General features: G+C 39.8%; 1 protein-coding gene across 2 annotated transcripts in view; it reads left to right on the forward strand.

Moving 5' to 3' along the window:
- Window positions 1-5,233: 5,233 nt before the first annotated feature.
- The window catches only part of EFNA5 (ephrin A5), a 294,051-nt gene continuing 278,039 nt past the window's right edge, over window positions 5,234-21,245 (forward strand). Inside the window, exon 1 of one of the 2 annotated variants that reach the window (XM_008014092.3) lies at window positions 5,234-7,176. In XM_008014092.3, coding sequence (XP_008012283.1) covers window positions 7,052-7,176 — 125 coding nt within the window. In that variant the 5' untranslated portion in view covers window positions 5,234-7,051. The remainder of the gene's footprint in view (window positions 7,177-21,245) is intronic. The other variant, XM_008014091.3, reaches the window with a different exon arrangement.

Consider the following 21,245-nt stretch of genomic DNA (forward strand, 5'->3'; position numbering starts at 1 on the left):
ATATGCACATTTTGTTAGTAAAAGACAACCTGAAAATGGCTTATGGGAATAAAAGTACTTACTAATGTAAGCTTCATGGTTGAAAACTGGTCACATAAATGTATGTATGGTATATGTCCTGAAATCTAGATAATGAAAAGTGATGCGGAAATTGGTTACATCAACCAGTCCTTGCTTGCTTTTTAAAAAAATTTCATATGAGCACATACACATTTGTAATACGTAGAAACATAACACGTATTTACAAATGTGCCTAATTATATGGTCTATGTTGTTTACCAAAATGACTGGTGAAAGTTCTGTGTGTTTAAGAAGTTTACTATGTTGGTTTTATTTAAAATATGCTTGGAAATGAGCAAAACAACAAATAGACTAAGTTCATAAATAAAAACATTTTTAAATGCCTCTTTCAGAATATTGAAGCCCAACTTGCAGGACTGCTTCTGTTTCTCTGTAGATTTAAGGAAATAAACTCTAGCAAATCCCAGAAAATGAAGGGGAGAATGAGGAAAACGGTGAAAATTCATGATGGAAGTTGAAGGTCACAGGAATGAAAGAAGAGATGTAATACTCTATAGATTTTTTTTTTGATTGTACACAGAAGAGATAACTAGATCAGGAATAGAAAAGGAGCTTTTCTTAAAGTCTCTGAGGAGAGAAAAGTCAGCAAAGAGTTATTTCTGAAGATTCTTAGGAACTTGTTATAAAAAAAGGTGGGGAGGGGAGAGTGCTTTATTGGTAACTTCAAACAGTCTGTGGGCAGGACAGCTGAGTCACAGTTTGGAGATAGGATCTGAGCTTCTTGGAGCTTCAGAATTTATTCTAAATGTTCTAGGAAAATAGCAGGGTTAGCTTAAAAACCATTATGTTAGTCATCTGTTAGTTTTGTGTTTAATTATTATTGAATTTTTGCTCTAGAGTTTATTTTCTTTATTATTTCTTCTGGATATTAGTTCTAATTTAATTGCTATATTGAAAGTTGCTTAGGACTGAGGAATTTGATTTGCCAGCTTATTTCATTTATTTGTCTAGGTACCCTGAGCCCATAGAACTCTACTTCTATCTGGTGGCAGCTAATTCAAATTAAAAACTAATCTAAAAAAGAAGATTAATCATATTTAAGCTTTGCCCTGCAACCACATCTTGGAGATGGCACTCACAGATAATTTGGTGTCATGTAAAAATTACTTAAAAGTATCAGTATCACTTCACATTAATAGAGATCATGAAATTCTCTAAGGTATCAATATTCTGGTCTTAATGGTGAGTTGGGCTACTTCTCCTGATAAGTAACTGCAGAACTTACTTTTGCCTGAAATATTAGTTAAGGAAAAAATAAATTACCAGTGGTTATTTATTGAGATCAGTGGTTCTCAGTCCCCTATGCTCATTAGTATTTCCTCGAGAGCTTTTAAGAATTGTAGATCCCAAGTCCCCCTCCTAAACAGCTAAAACAGGAAGTGGAACCCTGGTATTGTTTTTCGTTGTTGTTGTTGTTGTTTGTTTGTATGTTTGTTTTTAATGCTCCCTAGGTGATTCTAATTTGTAGCCAAGGTTAGAACACTGATCAAGGTAGTTCAAGGCCAAAAAATTAAATAAACGCATAAATTCCTATTTGTGCTTTAATTTGAGGCATATAAATTATTGCTTCAATGGCACTTGCTTTAAAACCACCAGTGCACCCAGTAGCCTATAGCTTTAAATGGAAACAGAATTGCAGGTAAGCCCTTTTATAGTCCATTACCAACCTAGTTTTTCAGGTCTCAGCTCCCTACAACACTGTCTTGTCAAACTCGAAGCATTCAAACATTCTTTGCATTTTTTTTGTCTCCACGGTTTTAGGTTCTTACGTTCACCTCCTTCTATACCTGGCAAAATACTTACATTCCAAAGGCCATTTAAAGTCATTTAAAAGTCATTGCCTCTGTGACACTGGGCGAATTATAGTAAAATTATTTTATATAATGCTGATTTGCATAAATTTAAATCACATGAATGTTTTCCTGAAGAGACAAAGTCACACTATCTAACGGTAAGTGTACAGTTAATAATATAGCTCTTCAAACTCTATTCAAGTACAGCAGGTCCTCAACGCTGTTTGGTTCAACGTCACTTCGTCATAATGGGTGATGAGGAAAAAAAAAAATCGATTCCGGGCCATGGTCACTGTCTGTGTGGAGTTTGCACATTCTCCTCATGTCTGCGTGGGTTTTCTCCGGGTACTCTGGTTTCCTCCTACATCCCACAGCTGTGCTCGCTAGGTTGTCTCTAAGCTGTGCACATATCTAAATATTCTCAGTCTGAGTGAGTGTGGGTGTGAGTGTGAGTGCACCCCAGGATAGAAGGGTGTCCTGTCCCGGGTTACTTTCCTCCTTGAGCCCTGAACTTCAACCACTTGCAATCCTGAATTGGAAAAAGTGGTTAAATGATCTTACTTGTTTTTATTAATCTTTCTCAAATGTATGTCCAGCTCACATTTATTTCAATGTTTAACATTAGAAGTGTTTTGGTCTTTATTTGGAAGTTTGGTGACATTTTTGTGACCTGAGATATGCACAGGAATTTAACTCGTGTTTATATCAAGTAGCCTATGGTGAAATTGTTTTTCTTATATATGCCACTTCGCTTAAAGTCACAATTTCCAAGAACCTATCCCTGACATTAAGGACTTACTGTATCTATCATCCCACTGCCTAGTAACTTCCATACCAATAATTACTTAGGCACATAATCCCGGAGTCATTAGATTTAGGTTTATGAATTGTTTCACGTAGACATTTGAGTTATGTTACAAACAGCTGCAAATTTCAACATCTTATTCCAATCTTATGAATCACTTTAAGGAAGAGGACAATGTATACATTTTTTTCCTGTTTAACATGGGGCTATTCAAACTTTGAATAATAGAGATATTTAAATATGATGACATCCATATTTTTCTGATGTATTGAATTTTACCATTTGGCTATCGTATGTATTTCAAATGGGAAATGAGTGGATACCATTTCTTTTTCTTCACCTTTTTTTGGCTTTGATCCCACAGGAAGCCAGCTTGCTAGCTCCCTGTTACCTGATAGTTCCCTGAATAAAGACTCTTCAGTGAGGATCAGCATTTTACCCCAGACAGGAGTCGTGAATTTTCTTCCTAAAGATACACATATCTCTTTTTAAAAGAGTCCAGAATATTTCCTGCAAAACTGTCTCTGTCATATGAGCACCTATTAGAGCCACTATCAGAAAAGCCAAGGAAAGAAATCCATCTTTTCTGCAACAGAAAAAACAAATACACCCTAAAATGGGCCAAGAACGTGAAAATCAGCAAGATTAGAGACCAGGGAAAAAAGCGAATAACCCTTTAACTGAAAATTTGATTTGAAAAATAAGAGCTTATCCATTGGTTCTCTCACTTCTTTCCCCACTTCTTTCTCACTGCTGGAACTTTGTGAAACATACAGATGATGGAGGAGTATTTATGTCGACATTCTGAATTTCAATTTTTAATAATTAGGCAGATGGTTGGTTTGTGGTAAAGTCCATTATTGTACAGATTGCAATTTGTATCTAGTCACAAAACATGTCACTTTCCTAGGACGATTTCAGGATCTTTTCAGATAGGAAATATTACTGTAATTGAAAACCGACTTAACTTTTAGCCAAGAGCCCATAACATCCAGGTACCTCCATGCCCCTATGAACCGTTTCTTTTTCTCTCAGTCTTTATTGGTCATAGCCCTAGATTTTCCACCAAATTGAATCCGGCCTGAGCTGCAGGCAATGCCCCTGCTGGGTGCGGACTGCAGGCCCACCACTGGAGGGCGTCTGGACGCTTCCAAACAGCTCTGAAGCGCCTAGAAATCCCGTCTGAGGACTGGAAAGCGCAGGAGGGAGAACGTGAGATTTGATTTTATTGGACTAATAAGTAAAAAGGAGAGCAGGCAGGTGTGGGAGCCAAACTTAACTGCTTTTTTTCTCTTGGGGATCTGCCCTTCCCACTAAGGCAGCAAACTCCCTAGAGACCATGAGAAAAAATACCGCTGCTCCCGAGCCCGCGGACCCCTCAAGGGCGGGTCGCGGGGACCTGTGGCCCCGCAGAGCAGGCGTCGGGCTCGCTTCCCGGGCTCTGGACCACAGTGGGGACGCGTCCCGAGGCACTGGGACAGTCTCGCTGCCAGGAGATCGCGCTCCGGTGGCGGCTGAAGACCCAGGCTTGCAACCTGCCCTTGAAGTCCAGGACCGAGGGACCTTTTCCAACAATAAAGCAACTGCTTTCCTTCCCACACCCCGACCCCCGGCCCCCATTTCTTTCCGCACCGGGTTCGTTAAAGGCGTTTATTCTTTGGGGAGTGGGCAGCAAATTACCCTCAAGGTTGAAATGGAAGAGGTGTGAGGTTATTTCTGAAGGGCTCGTCTGCCGCATTCATTTCCTCTCTGTGGAAGGTTCGCGCTGAATTGTAATCACTTTAAACTGTGATTTGCCTGATTTTTAAAAACGTGTTTTCAGAGCATCACTTTAAAGAAAACTCGCTTCCTGCCCAAGAATCTTTAAATCCCAAGTGGGAAGAGGAGGGTTGAAAGGCACAGGAAGGGTGCTCAGATTTCCAGATAACCCAGCGCCAGGCACGGTGCGACGTGGAGAGCGGATGGAAAGGACAGGAACGCGCACTCCCAGAGGCTCCGTCCCAGCCCATCCGTCACCTGAGGGGTACCAGAGACAGATGCCGGCTCTCCAGCCAAAGGGTGGGCACCGGTTCCTTTAAAATCGAAAGACCCTACTCCCAGGTAGAAAGATGTCAAATCATTCCTTAGCCCAGACGGAATTCAGCACCCAAAGGGTTACACGTGGCTGCCGGGCTCGGGCGCAGGAGGGGGCGCCTCGGCACTCCCACTAATTCAATTAGTCAGGTTTCTGGAAGGTGGGGAGGGGGGAGGGGGTAGGAGGCGTGGGGAAGGGAGGAGATTAGGAAAACGCCTCTTTCTCGTGGAGCAAACCAATCCGGTTGGAGTAAAGAGAGAGGAAAAACCCCCAATCTGTAAGCAAACAGCAGGCCGTTCCCTGACTGGCTGCTCCAGCTATTCCCCCCCACCCGCCCCCACCCTTCCCAAGTAAACGGCGTGGAAGGAGGAAAAGGAAAAAAAAAAAAAAAAAAAAGCAGTCCACATGACCCGGGCCGCCGCGGCAGCAGCGCTGGCTGGGCGCGGGCTGGCGGCACCTCCCCCTGCTCTGTCCGGAGCTCACACCCGCGCTCGCGCCGCCCGCCCGCTCGCCAGCCCCGCGCCCCGCGTCCCGCGCAACACGCCCGGGCGGAGCCCCATCCCCCCGCCCACGTCCACGTTCACGCGCGCGGCCTCGCGCTCTGCTGAGGCTGCTGCCGCTGGGTCGCCGCCGCTGTCGGCTTTACACGCAAGTCATTAACGAGGGGGCGTGCCCAAGGAGATTTTTTTCCCATAAAGCATTTTTTTCTCTCTATTTTTCCCCCTCTTTTGCAAAACTGACTTTTGCAAAACCCTTTCTACTTCTTGCCAGTCGTTTCAATTCCTCCTGGGCTGCTCGTGCTGCTGCTGCTGCTGCGCTCAAGTTTATTTATTTTCCCGCCTGGGTAGGGGTTTTAGGATTCGGTTTGTGGTTTTCACCTCTGTTGCTGCTGCTGTGCCTAAGGAGGTAAAGAGGAGCAGCTGCGGTAAGGTTTTCTGATGTAGTCATCGGGGAGGTGCCACTCGCTCGTGCGATCCCTTTTTTTTTTTTTTCCTTCTCTTTTCCCCTTTCAAACTGATTGATGCATCTCTACAAGTTGCTAGGCTTGGACCCGCCGGAGTCGCAGGGACACTTCTGAGAGCTCATACCCGGGCTCTTGGCACCGCGTGTGGGGGCTCAGTCTCCCTCTCGGAAGGCGATCGGAGACAGACATCAGCCCATCCAGGAGTTGGAGGGATCCATTTGAAAGTGATTGTTTCCCCTCCCGCTCTCCAGCCGAACACTTGGGTTGGCGTCGTCTTGCAGGTTTAGGCATCCCAGCTACGCCAGGCCGGCTGGCCTTAACCTCTGCTCTTCATTTACTGTGGTGCACCCACACCCAGCCAAGGAAAGCACGCGCAAGAAATCCCCGAGGCTCGGCCAGCACCCGGGGTGCCCTCTTCCGCTACCGCCGCGGTCCGACTGTGCTGGGGGACCTGCCGGAAGACGCGAAGAGCCAAACTTTTCTTTGAGGTTTTCGAGGCAAGACCGCTTCTCGCCGGCGCAGCTGCCGCTTAACCAGTTCCAGGACACCAACAGGGCTGGGTTGCGGCTCCGGATCCCCACCCTTCTCCGCGCACCGCCCGGCACCGCAGCACCTACGACTCCTCTGAGATTTCTGGGGGTCGCCCGGCTAAGGCACAGAGGAGGCTGAGGAAAGGGGTTCTCAGACTCCCGGGACCACAAGCGCGCAGCCCCCTATCTGCACGTCGCCTTCCTCCTGCAGTTTCCCACCGGCCGCCAAAGTAACTTGGAGGGAAGCGGGGCGCAGTGCGAGGGCCCCGGGCGGCGGCGGAGCCGTGCGTAGTCCGCTGCGCCGACGCTGAGCCGGGCCCGGAGGGCCGGTGTATGTCTCCCCGCGGCTGCGGCGCGAAACTCCTGGTGACTGTGCAGCGCGCGCCGCCGCCTGCCCCGACCCGCGCTGCAGCCGCCCGGCCCGGCGCGCACCTCCCTCTCCCGGGGTGACCGGCCTGCCGCCGCCGCCCGAGACACAGCTTGGCACCTCTTCCCCCGCCCTCGCCGCCGCCACCACACACACGCACGCTTCTCTCCATCTTGTGATTCCTTTTTCTTCCTGAACCCTCCAGTGGGGGTGCGAGTTTGTCTTTATCCCCCCCACCACACCGCCTTCTTTTCTTCTCGCTCTCCTACTCCTGCCCAGCTTGGTGGGCACCTCTTTCCTTTCTTGCCCCCCTTCATTTTTATTTATTCATATTTATTTGGCGCCCGCTCTCTCTCTGTCCCTTTGCCTCCCTCCCTCCGGATCCCTGCTTTCTCCCCGGAGTGGCGCGTCGGGGGCTCCGCCGCTGGCCAGGCGTGATGTTGCACGTGGAGATGTTGACGCTGGTGTTTCTGGTGCTCTGGATGTGTGTGTTCAGCCAGGATCCGGGCTCCAAGACCGTCGCCGACCGCTACGCAGTCTACTGGAACAGCAGCAACCCCAGGTAAGCCGGTAAGGGGCGGAGAGCCGGGGCTACCCGGGCCTCGGGGCCCTGCGGAAGGAGCGGCGGCGGGGATCCGCGCGCACCAGCCGCTGGCGGCGCGCACCCTAGGAGCCTGCGTCGCCCGGGCGCTGATGGCTTTAGGCGTCGGCGGGAAGCGCTCGCGTCGCGCCCCTCTTTGTTAAGCCGCCGCGGAAAGGCCAGGTGCCCCTGGGAGTCCCCGGGGCTGCCCAGACCAACTGCTTCTGCGGGGCGCGGGGAGACTCGGAAAAGGGCGGGAGCCGGGGAGTCGGCACTTCTCCGCTTCCCAGCCCCGGCAGGCTGGCTGGCATCCGGATCCCGGCGCGGGGAGCCCCCAGTGTGCGCCGCCGGGAGCTCCTGCCTGGACCGTGGGTCCGCAGGGACTGCGGAAAGAACCCACCGAACATCCCCCAAAGTTTTTTTTTTTTAAATTTTTTTTTTTTTTTAAATTTTTCCTTTTCTTTTCCCGGTGCGCGCAGAGAGAGCGCACGGGCTAGGGGAAGTGAGGGGGGCTGGGAAGCGGAAGCTTTAGGTTTTTATTTTCCTCTTTAACTGCGAGGAAATCATTCGGCCCCTGAGTCAGTCTGGGCCCGGCGCGCTTTGCAGTGGCGAGGATTCTCCCATCTTCTCCATCCCTCCACCCACCCTAGTGGGTTCAAGATGCCAGAAAGTTTGATCTAATACCGGGTTACGTCATGTGTGCGGAACAAGCTGCCAGAGTTGGCCGAGCCAGGAGGTGGGAGCCCTTCGCCCGCGGCCTGGCGATGTGCTGCCGGAGGAACGCGCGCGGTTACCTGGAACCGATTTGTAGGCGTCCCCGAAGCCCGCTGGGTACGCGGGAGACTAGAGGTGGGCGCCTGGGGCCGTCCTAGCGCGCGTGCTGGACACCGGCCAGTCGCAGACGTCCGGTGTTTTCGGACCCTGGGAGTGGAGTGGGGAGGTTATCCAGAGTGCCCGGCGGGGTCCTCCGGGTTTGGAGCAGTTCGGAACCTTTACTGCTTCCGGATCTGTGCACAGAAGTCGGCCCCGCTGGGCCCATACCGCACTGCTTTCTCTGGGACAGAGGCTAGCTTCCAGCTGTGTCCCGGTCTCAGTGCCCTCCTAGGTACTATTTATTAAGAGTACCGATTGCATCTAAAATCACAGGTTTTTTCAGTGGAAGTTGGGAAGAGCCAGGGGTTAGCCTAGAGTTGGTGCGCGTCCCGGGCTCCAGGAGAGAGGGTATCGGTGGGCTTCTCCAATTTTTTTCTCCAGGAGAGAGGGTATCGGTGGGCGCCTCCAATTTTTTCTCCAGGAGAGAGGGTATCGATGGGCGCCTCCAATTTTTTTCTGTGTCCGGCGGGCCCTCTCCGCCTGCCTCCAGCCTCCCCCTCGGCATGCAGGCAAGAGTGGGATTCCCCGCTTGAGTAATGTCAGCGCAGTTGAAGATGGGAAGATTTTCCCCACAAGCAGTCCGCCGGTTACAGAACCGAGAGGGAGTTCCCCTTATCCCGCTAGTCCAGGATAGTCTGACTCAGGTAACTGCCCAAGTCCTAAATGAACCGCCAAACAGGAGTGGAGATAGTCCTAAAAGTTTGGTTCAAAAAACAAGTCTCCTGGAGGTGGGTGGTGGAATGGGAAGCGATTTCTTCTTTGACATGCCACTTACCACTATTAGGAAAAGAGAAAAAGAAGCCATCCTGCCAGAGGAGATGCCTTTTATTAAAGCTGACAAGACAAATAGAGCAAGCTTTCCAGTTGTGATGATGTTAAAAGCAAGTCTCATTATGTTGGTTAGTTTTTTTCCCCCGTTTGTGCTTTATTAGGCAGCATATACGAAGCAGAAATGTGTATCTCTGAACTTTAGCACCTTATTAAATAAAGCAACACTGAAATAGTTTCGTTGAATTTGGGATATCTTGCTCTTGGTTGTCTTTTCTTTCCCATTCCAAACTCCACAATGTGATCTTTTTCTCATGGCATTCATTTATTTGGATACCTGGGTGTTCCAGTCTTCCTGGCTTAAAACGGAAAGAACCAGCAGCACCCCTACTCTAACCCCCCTTCTTAACCTGTCAAGCTAGACTGAGTTAGTTTGAGGACATTTTATCTTAGGTTATCTCTGTTTTATGCTTTTGATACTGTTGTTTGGTTTGAGATTAGCACATTGATTTTTGTCACAGGTCATGTTTTTTAATAGATCTGCCCTGCCTGCAGAAAACTCTTCTGCTCAGGATGCCATGGAGGCTTTGAACCTGCCCAGACAAAGTTGATCTGCAGAATTTTAAAATACCAAGAGTATTTCTAAATCGGTATTCTGATTTCAGGTTTGTGGAAATACCTTTCTATTTGATCATTATCAGTTTGATAATGGCCAAAAGAAAGAATGATGTACTCCTCTTAACCCCAAGAGATACAGCCCTAACAGTTATTATTCTTAGGAATTTATGGACACATTTATCTTGGTATGTTATCACAGTTAAAAACTTACTTTAAAAACAATATTTTAGAAGTAGGCAGTTTTATCTCTGAAGTGTTGAATAAGATGTTGCTTTTTTGATGCATTAAGAAAAATCAACTTGGATATAATTTTAAAGAGGCCACATGCCGAATAAGTATTTTAAAAATAAAAACAGTTTTTCACAAACAATAGTAAGAAAATACTTCAGAAAATTTCTACGGGTTTAGTAAATTTTATAAATTCAGTGTTGTGCAATTCCTCTTCATATATGTTATTTTGTAAAGTAAGCTAGCCATGCTTTGTGTCTTTATATAGAACCTATCTGTTAAGATTTTGCTAAACTAGTAAGACTTCAATCTTTTGAAAAAAGAATAGAGGATTTTAATTGCAACTTAAATAATTTTTTTTATTTTTTCCTCAGAATATAAGTTCAGTGGGCACATTAAACTGATGATAATGTATATTGTGTCTAAATGAAGTAAATCTACTTTAGCTTATACTAACAGATTCAATTTGAAATTATGTTTAGCTAAAATCAGAATTAAATGTATCTTGATCACAGGGATTACGTACAGTATCTTACTGTGTAACTTGAGTTATGTGTAACTTGTGTATCTGATAGGAGTTTATCTTCTACATGGAGTTTCATTACTGCATCTCCATTGATAAATGAGCATCTGTAGATGTAGTTTCATGGGAAAAATATTAAACTTATTTGTTGTCAGAATAGTTTTACTGTTAGAATCTATGTACCCAGGTATTCACTTCTGAGAGGTGGATACTGAGTTTTCAAATGCTGATAACTTTTTAGTTGGTAGTATTTATTGGATAGGGGACCAAACTGATTTTATGTGTTGAATTCGCACAAATTTGTGAAATAGCAACTGAGAACTATCAGTTTGAATAGAAATATATGATAACATTTGCCTAAATGCATCTTCTATATTTCCAAAATTTGAAAACTTGTATAAATTTTACCTGAAAGTGTAAATAATCAAATGATCCTTTTAATGTTATGCTGAATTCTAAACTGGAATGTCACTAAGTAACTTTGAGTAATGAAAATCCACATCAAGAAGAATATAATTATTTGTCCTTAATTTCTTTAAGAATGTAAAAAGATTTTAAGTAATGTTAAAAAGACTTCCAGTAATAAAACTTTATTTACAGTCCTCTTTAGTAGCTATGCTTATAGAGAGAGTCATAATACTAAGAACATGCCTATTCATCTGAAGTATGCCATAAACAGTTTTTGATGCTTCTAATAAGAATATACTTTTAAACATCGGGTGCATATTGAAAGTTCTTCTTGGATTATTTTGACTATTTGCCAAAATGATATTAGGGTAATTAAACATATCTCCTACTGGTTGGCATTATTGATGCAATAGTCAAATAATACAGCAGCAAATATGACCAACACTCTTTTAGGAATACCAGTCCTCCTCAACCGGTGTTTTGCTTCCGTTAAGGTTTGAGTATCATCAATTTAAAAGGTTATACTCTTAAGAGGAAAATATCTCTGTAATTCATCAAGGATTTACTAAACTTTAACCTAATCATGTTTTCTTTGGACTTTCTCAATTCTTGTAGGGACTTGTAAATTAAACATTTCATATTAGAGTAGCAGATAATTGACACCTTTTAGTTTTGTTAACATGTGATCTTGGAGTTGTGAAAGTAATGTGAATTCTAGGTCAACACTCCCAAATCCTCTGGCAGTACAGGTCAAATGTATGTGGCTAAGAAGAGAGAAGCAGTGACATTTTTTTTTCCCTAATCATATTCCCTTGAGTATTTTTCTTCTTTCAAAATTTACTTGCTCCATTTAAAAAAATCTGAGCCATCATCATTTATATATATATACACACACCAGTATACCGGCACTGTGACCTTTCACTGACAAATAAATGAAATCAGCATGCTTTAAATCTAAGAATTTGTTGTGAGTAAAGATTGAATATTATCTTGGTTTTGAATGAGTTTTGTCACGAAACTTAGGATTGTCCTTATTCTTGAAATTTTAAATATTTAATGTAATATTTTGTATGTTAGAAACATAAATGTTCTTCAAGTAAAATGCATTAACTTTAAGCCTCAATGTAACGTATCACTTTATTAGATGTATTGGTAGTAATTTTATTATTCTGAAATTTATATCAGAATTTATGCAAGTACCAGGATAAAAATAAGGCAGGATGACTGAGATTTATAACCCATATTTTTATGCTTATATGTTTGTAAGAGACCTGAATTGACTCCCCCCTGCCTTTTTTTAATCTAGAAATTTGTAAAAGAGAAGTATGCTTCTTGTTTTTTGGCCAGTTTTCCATAGAATTTTGAAAAGCAGAGTTAGCTACTGAGATATGTTCTACCTATTTTATTCATTATTTTGTATGTTCACAATAAACTATCAGAAATACTCAACTGTCTGATTTTTAGATGACAGGAGCATTAGAGCTATTTGAGGCAGATTTGACTCTACAGTCTAATTTGGCATTTTCAGGGTAAGACCAAGATCAGTAAACTACTTGTGATTAAAAGTATCAGAGTCTTCAGTAGTTTATTACTCTCTGTTAGGTAATTTTAGTGGTGATAACTAAACCATCACCTCACTGAACTAATATCTTGTTGTCATATGTGTTGTGGCTAACAATCAATAGCTTCAGAAGCTTCCACCTTTGAAGGCTGAGGATCAGGTTTGGAGGGAACACTTAGGTACTTGGGTGCAAGTTAACTTTGTGAATTTCTTGCCATTTAATCTTGCAGAATGCCTTCTGAACAGGCATTGCATTGCATTCTGTCCACTGGCCTGGTTTCCTGTTGGATGAGGACAGATAAAGATGAGCACCTCCTTTTCTCCCCTGTTGCTATGAACCAAGCAAGCTACCAGCTTCATGCTGGGCCAAGAAAATGAATGAATACAATTAGTCCTTCAGGAGTTCTGGCCTTTGCTAGCTTGGGATAAGTATATGCCAGAAAATTTACCTTTGAGAGAGAGAAAGCATTAAAATAAAAATGAACAAAATATGAGAATATGTTAAGAATAGAATTTTACATGTTGGGTAGCATTTGGTCTAGTGCTTATTGATTTGTTTTTTCAATATAAATCAATTTGAAATTTTTTATAAGATACCACTCAACCCTCCTCATTTTTGTGTATGTGTTGAATAACTTCTGTAGTAATAAGGACTTAAAAAGCTGTGATATTTTGTTTGAAATAATGAATGACTCTATGTTGAAGATTCTGTATTATCAATTTTCTTTTCAGAAGCAGTATACAAACTGTTAAAATAGCATTCTTGATTAGAATATCCATGTTGCAAAGGAAGCCTCAATTTCCCTAAGCATAGTGAGGAAGGTCCTTGCCTCTTACCCAGGACAACTCAGTCAGATCAGCCTTCTGAACTGAGGAAAAAAATTGCCCTTTGATCATTTGTGACGGATAACACCTTCATTTTCAGGTATAAAAACCTCAAAGAGGAGTATAAGAAATGAGGTATTAATATTCACTTTTAATAATTTGTCTTGTGATGGTGGTCTTAGCCAAACATCAATAAATTACTGTCTCTTTTAAGGGCCTGATTTATATTATCAAATTTATATTTTAGTCTGCTTTTCAACCTATGTCCTGAGCTGTTTTGTAGAAAAGTTTCTTGTGATTAATGTGAACTTCCAGTGCTTCTGAATAGGATATTACTCACTACTAGGAGATCTATTTCCTCTTAAATTTGTCTGCATTTATGTTTTCAAAATTTAGTCAGTCATAAAGGAGCACAGTGACACAGGACCACTTAGCTTAAAATTAAAAATTAATCAAGTTTTTTTCTGACTACAACTATTTTGCATGATTTTGAGTAAAATCATTCCTAATATCTTCATATTCTTGATAGTTCTTATTGTACTCTCTAAAGGATTTATTGTAAACTGAAATCTGTATGCTATTTTCTAATTGGAAAATTTGAGTGAATGCAAATTCTTGTTTTTGAGGCTTCTGAATATAATTTTCAAACAATAAACCATATAGTTCAATGAAAACATTATTTTAAAATATTGAAAACTCTTATTTAAGCTAACTAGTTGCTGAGAGACAGTAGTGTACCACAGTGATGGTTAGCTCAGCTTTCATTCAGGTAGAATTCTATCATTTTCAATAAGGAAAAATAAACCTTTGTCATCTTTAGAAACATCCTTCATACAATTGACAGTTGACAGGTTGAAGAAAATGTTACTGTCAGGTCTTATTTTCCACTCAAGTGAGGAATAAAAATAGGTTTGAATGATTTTTAAAAATCTTATTTTAAAATTATTTCAAGATGGATAAAATGCTCTTAATTTTTATATGCATATCGGAATTGATCTTCCAGTTGCTTTAGGGAGGGTCAGCAAAGTATAGTTCAAGGAAAGATCGTCTAACAGTTCCTATGATTTTTACTTTTAAAAAGTCAAGTACAGTTGATTTGATTGTAATAGGATATTACTGCCTGTTTTATGATTGGATTCTTAGGAGATATAAGATATAAATATTCTTTCTATTATTGCTTATCAAGTGACCTGATTTTCATGACTGATGATCATGATTCTGGTATGAACTAAAAGTAGAAGTTTGGGCATATGCTCTGGACAGTCATATATATTAGCAAATATGTATATGCCTTGGACAATCATGTTACTAGTACACATCGATTAGACCTGTTTTAAAAATCACTTTGCTATTAATGATTAAAAATAACTGCACAGTATAATATATGGATTACCATGTGGAAGTACATGAATACCTACTTAGAGATTAGAAAAAATATGATTAAGTGCTTATTTCCTGATTTAGAAAAGCTAGTTTTTTGGCTTTCAGTTAAATCAGCGTGGTTTTTTTCCCCCCTAGAAGCAGCCATCTTGTTTTAAGACCGATTTTATTTCTTTCGTGAAATTGGTCCAGAAATGAATATGGACGATAGAAAAGGACTAAACCACTTTATGATCATTTTGGCAGGGCTCTCTACATTTAAAGTTCTATCTTATTTGCGAACTCACTAAAATGCTATCTTATATTTAGTTGACAGAAAAGAATGTTTTAACTTAGTAATAATATGCTTAAACCCAGGCATATTATATATTAATGTTAAATGTTGGGCTGTACCATGTTTCCATAAATTTTTTCTATTGAAACTTATACTTTATGGCTAATTTCAAAGGAACATATCAATAGCCCCTATTGTCACCTCCACCCCCAAATCCTGATCTCCTTTTTCTGATTATGCTAAGTAGTTCTTTTTATTTGTTGGTTGCCTTTTTTTTTTTTTTTTTTAAATTAAGTCTACCAGGAATCTTTCTCCAGCAAAAGGTACTGATAAGAGTATAGGTACCTCTAAAAATGAAGCAGTTGGGGTTATTTAAGATAGATGATATTAAGCCAGAGCCTTTTTGTCTCTGAAATATAAGCTCTTCCTATCACATTAGAACAAATCTTTCTTGTGGGTTCTCATAGATGATTTTACAAGTAAATTCATATTTGTTACTAAAAACGGTGAGAGTATATCAACTGAGTCTACTATATTTTCTGTCGTGTTTTGTATTTCTGGATACATTTGGAAAACCAAGTGATCTAATAAACTTTACTAAGAATTTATACTATACTCCTTACTACTGCATGTGTTTGATGATGGCTGGGGACATTATTGTCATGTACTGCAGCAAAAACAGAGCTTCTGTAAAATTTATTTCAGAGGTAACCTGACTTAGCCTGATTAAGCTGGGCACAGATAAATACTACTAATGCCACGTATGAAAAACTGCTTCAGTTCGTTAGAGGTAGGATTTTGGGTGGTTGTAGATGTCGTGTAAAGGCAATAAATAAAGTGCACGTTTTCATAACAGATACATGTCTCATGGTTAAAGTTCAGGTATGAGTTGACCATTTTTGCACAGAAAACTTTCCTCTGATATCTAGCGTCTGTTTTTCTTTGGCTAGTGAGAAGACTAAAATAACTGAGTGTTCAAAGTGACCTTTTGTTTTTAAATGAATTAACAAATACCTTTTGTGGTTTTTTTTCTTGCTGTTTCCAAGCTGTCAGAGTTTCCATTTTAAAATGTATTAATTATTTATATATGTAAAAACTATAATTAAGAATTAACTCTTGCCTCTTTCCCTGAAAATTATGAAAGTAAACGAAAGTATTTTTATATGAAACACGCAGTGTTGTGGTTTGACTTAAAGGAAGTTATGGCATAGTCAGATTGGATAATTATAGTGCAAATTGTTATCTAGGTTGTGACGATGACAGACATGATACTTGATGTTTCATATTTCGTAGATGTCAGTGGGATATACAACTTGGTTACATTTACTAAACTCAATAACGTATAGACAACTTCACCTGCTTACATTTTTAATAGTTTTTAATTTTATGGAGACAAATGAGAATTTGGGGGAAAAGGAAAAAATAACTCTAAATATGGGAAATTATCTTTTATGTCTAACAATTAGGTTAAACAAAGTGGGAGCAAATGAGCCTAGTTCCCCTTCTATTGTTTCAGGGCAAGAAAATACAGACAGATGTCGGAATGTGGAAGCGCTGACCTCTGACTCGCACAGCATGGCCACTGCCCTGGCACACAAGTGTCCTGAGCCACCATCGTAGCAGGATGCGTTTTGAAGTGACTGACACTTTGAGATGGAGATCTTGAAACTGATTGTGTAGTTATTTGCAGCCCTCCAAAGTATCAGTCTTTTTAGTTTTCATTTTAAGTTTCTCACTTTACCATTTATAAAAATGTTTCTTTGGCTCTCACAAAGCTTTTGTGGCTTCTGGATGGCTTCTGTATCCATATAGTCACTATAAATCTTTGCCTCCCAATAATTATAGTCAGTGTGTTGGGATAATGGAGGCTAAGGGAAGCTCAGATGTACAGTTCTGCTGCAGCAAAGTGTTTGGCCTGTTTTATTTAGCTAATACTTTTCTTCTTCTTCTTTTTTCTTTTTAACAGACAGATGAAAGCAGTGGTTTTGTTAAAGGCCTTTTCTTTTAGCCTCTGCTCTGCAATCTCGCCAATAACCCCTGGGTTCAGACAGACCATTAATGTTTTAGATACTGTGGCATTCAGCGCTTTCTTCATATATTTGTTTACTGTTACTGCTTCAGTAAACTTTTACGCCTATTTCAGTAGTTTTCTGGCGGGAGCTCCGTTTATTAAAATTTAGTGACCCAGCACTAAGAGGGGTACAGTTCAAATAGTGGTGCTTCTGACAGGGTTTTGTGTCAAACTAGAGAAAATAATGGGGAAACGAAAGCTGCCAAAATGTGTCTCCCAATTACTAATTAATAAGGAGAGAAGGGACCTCAGTGATAGATCTGGTGTCTGCCATGGCAGCAACTTGGGATGCTTTATTTTAAATACTGTATAAAACAAATTAAAGTAAACCTCAGAGAATGTAGCACCCAGATATTTTGTATCACAAGTGATAATTTTTTTAAGTCTGTGAAAATCCAGGCAGAAAACAAAATTTGAAATGAAATCTTTGCACTCTTTACCAATAGTATCAAAATGTAAAGCTATTCTAAAGAGTATTTCCCTCATTAATAATGCCTTTATTCTTATTAATATTTTAGTACAGACATGATAGTGTTCTTTGTGGTTTTAGTATTGGTGTAGCATTGTATACATACTTTATTGTCAACAAAGATTCAAGGAAAAATTTAAAAATTTTCCCACCATATGCTTGTCATTAATATTTTGAAAATTACTATGATTGAAGAACAGAACCTCCCCCCTCACCATATATATATATATATGTATTTCTGCCATCCCAGAGGTTCCAGTCTTTTTCTGGCAGTGTTCCCATTACGGTTGCTAGAACCATAATTAAATGTCTGTTATGAGTGTATTTTTTCCATAGCATTTACAGCATCAAAAGCAAAGGGTCTTGTATGGAACTATAGCTGTCAAGGGAACAATGAAAACTAATTACACACTCTGCTATCACCGTGGTCAGCTATACTCTTGGGAAGACAACATGACAGAGGTGGTATGTGTGGAGCGGGTGGGTATATGTATACACGATATTCCATAAGAATATGTACACCTAAGGTCAGACATACCTGTTGGTTTACCATTATCCTCTGTTCTCTGAAGGAAAAAAAAATGTAGAAAGGACTATCTAACTTAGTTAATTAAAATGAAAAAATGCAGTTCTTTGTTAGGAAGGGGCTCCCTATTTTAGCATTCTTCCTTTATAATATGAACTGAGAGAACCAGCAATATCTACGAGTCTGAATATCTCGTTATTTTGAATATTATTTTGGCATGATCTTGTTATCAATACATATATTAACATATCTATTATAATTACGTCTTTTGAAAATTAGTTTTTTTACTTAACTCGAGATTTTTCATTGACATCTGATTATTTGAGAGCTAATCACTTAATTCATTTATTATGTAAATCTCTCTATGGCTGTTTTTCTCTTTTGATGGCTTTGGCCCATTTTCTTGTCTCCAGGCCTGTAGACCTGTGGATAGATTTGAGAAAGAAAAGGAAACTTAAAAAAAAAAAATACTCAAACTTTTAACAGCTTGGATAGAAGATTTGTTAAGGAAAGACCTTAAAGCTATTGAATAACATGAGGGTTTGGATTCAATTTTGGATTTCAGTCATCCACGCCATCCCTGTTATCTGGTACCACATAGAATCAGAACTTGGCCCTATGTAATGTTTTCCATTACTATTTTCATTCCTAGGGTGAGCACTCTTAGCTGTATCTAAAACCAAAGCCAAATAGATGAATTCAGCAACTACATGTTGATTTGAACTTATTTTTCCAAAGTTTTCACACTGAAGAAATTCTATATTCCTATCTTCAATATCTAAAAGTTATCATTGATAAACTATTGAGTGATATTATGTGCAGAACACTGGGAGACATACAGAGGATTCAGGGATAGGAGAATGTTTGCACCTGTAAGGAACTTAAGAGCATTGTGCAGATACAATAATTTTATACATATAATTATATTACAGAGTATAAAATAGTACTATAAATGTGTACATGTAGATTTATTTGACAGATATTTATGTCAAGTGTCCACTGTGGGCCAGGTACTGTTCTCAGTACTGGAGATACTGCAGTAAATAGCATATATACACCATCCCTGTCATCATGAAGCATTCGATTAGTAATTTCTAGGTCACTGTTTCTCACACTGTAAGGTGAACACAGACCTGGAGATTTCGTTGAAATGCAGATTTTAATTTAGTAGGTCTGGGCTACATAGGGCCCTGACAGTCTGCATTTCTAACAAGCTCCCGGAGGACATTGATGCTGCTGGCCCATGAACCGTGGTTTGGACAGCAAGGTTCTAGATACAATTAAGTAGGAGAGAGATTACTTCTGGCTCTTCTTCAAGGACTCTTGGTTGTATTTGCGCTGAACTTTTCATAGAGTTCTGCAGTTTCTAAAATGGCTCCATATTTATGTGAAGGAAAATTATTTGCCATTTAGAAAGCCCAGAATGCCTAGTGTTCCTTTCTAACCACTTTCCTTCAAAACTCAGACAAATAAAACAGACTTTTACATTGAGGTTTATGCTTCATTGAAAATACACCACTAACAAAGGTAATAGGATGGGGATTTCATTATAAGATTTGGTCTCTGTAGACAAATTCCACTGGAATAAAAATATTACCCTGGTCCAGAAAGTTTAAGGAGGATCCTGTCATAAATGTCTAAGGATATTTATTTGCAAACCCTCCCAAGATGTATTTTATGTGGCAATGCCAGAATTACACCTCAGAAACAGATTTTTAACACTTTCCAATTTAAATCCATGTGGTTAAATTAACCCCAAATGTTCTTTTTACATTCAGCATAAAAGATGACTAACAGTTTTTCTACTTTCAATGTCTGGATTTCTTGTGGGTGGCTTTCAGGAGCCTGTAATTTCAATGGAGTTATAAAAGACTTGGGACAAAATGCCTTCTTTCTGTAAAGTTCTATGATTCTCATAGTGAGAAACCTTTGCTCCTGTAGAGTCTAGGTAATACAAGATCTGCAAATATGCTTCCACTTTTCTCACAGCATATATGTTATTTGCATTTTCAAAGCAAATCTTTGTATTAACAAGTAAGAAATGGAACTGCTTAAATTCAGAAGATTACTCTGTGTTTTTCTTTTTGTGTTTTGTTTTTACTGATCTTCACTCTGTGTATATAAATATAGTATTACTAATCTAAATGAACTGTCAAGTCTTTGAAAGCATCAGAAGTAGACTGACTTAATTGAAATATACCTCTATGGGATGATTATTTTTAAAAAAGATAAAACGGTTTGTACTTTAAGTCAAGTGTATTTTTATGAAAGGAGATAGACGAACAAGACAGTGGCAACTTCATTTAAGTATTCTTTTACTTTAAAAACAAATTTTTACCAATACATTTCGATAATTTTAAAACAAGCAAATATTTTTCTTTTTAAATCTTCAATGGATTTAATTAGAACTTTGGGTACTATTTCATAATAACTATGAATATTATTTAGTAAGATAGTACTGTTTTGTTAGTTTATGTTTATGTTCACTGTGGTGTGAATGAGGGTTCTCAAACAGTGAATTTGGGGGTGACAGGCACTTAGTGTTTCCAGTTTTTTGATTCTCATTGATCCTGAAATACGAGAATCTTCTGTGACTCTGTGTGAACTTAAGTGGCTTCTAAAAAAGAACTATGCTATATGCTTCAAAGATAGTTAAATTTAGGAATAGGATATAGTCATTGATTAAAGTGAAGTAATTTGCGTATCTCTAAGGAATGGGTTTGTTGAAAATAGAGTTGATATACCTAAGATTTGTGTTTTGGATGAAGTAGAAGATGCTCAGCAGTTCTTAATACTGTTTTTCACCTCCATTTTTTAAAAAAGAAAATAAGCACATTAAATGGTTTTTATTTAACTCAGAGTTATTAACAGTGACTTGTCATCATATTGATAGGTTGTAACCAAGTTCTTCTGTATACTAATATATGTTCCTATACAGATTATTTAACTGCATGTAGTAAAAACATTGTGTATGTACTTTTTTGTTGTGAATTTTTACAATAGCAACTGTTACAGATCAAATTTCAAATTTGTTTGAGTGTTGGATAGGCAAGGACTCAGAAAGTAAGATATTAAAAAACCCATATCAGATTAGATTTGTCACTTGTCTGTTAACATTTTTTGGTTTTATTTAAGAGCTAATTAAATTTCAGCTCTATCTGAGTTGTAAGTATGCCCTTTATAGTGGTGAATCTAAGCCTCAGTTTCTTTACCCTAATAGATAAATGGGTGTAATAAAAATATCTCCCTCAGACTTGTGAAAATTTAAAGGAATGTGTATACGTGACCAGACTTTAAAAACGGATATAAAACTTGTAAAAAGGATAAAGTCAATCATATCTCAATAAATTGGGGGGAAAATAGAGATTTAAGGGGAGTTACCTCACTTTATATATCTTCTTGTGAATCTCACTTTATATACATCCTTGTAAGTTGCATAGAAAATACATTCTTACAAATAAAACTTATTTTAAAAGCATCACAGAAGAGTTGACTTTTTAAAAGATAGACCAAATTGTATCATTTTG

Source organism: Chlorocebus sabaeus, chromosome 23 (assembly GCF_047675955.1).
Source record: "Chlorocebus sabaeus isolate Y175 chromosome 23, mChlSab1.0.hap1, whole genome shotgun sequence".
NCBI lineage: Eukaryota > Metazoa > Chordata > Mammalia > Primates > Cercopithecidae > Chlorocebus > Chlorocebus sabaeus.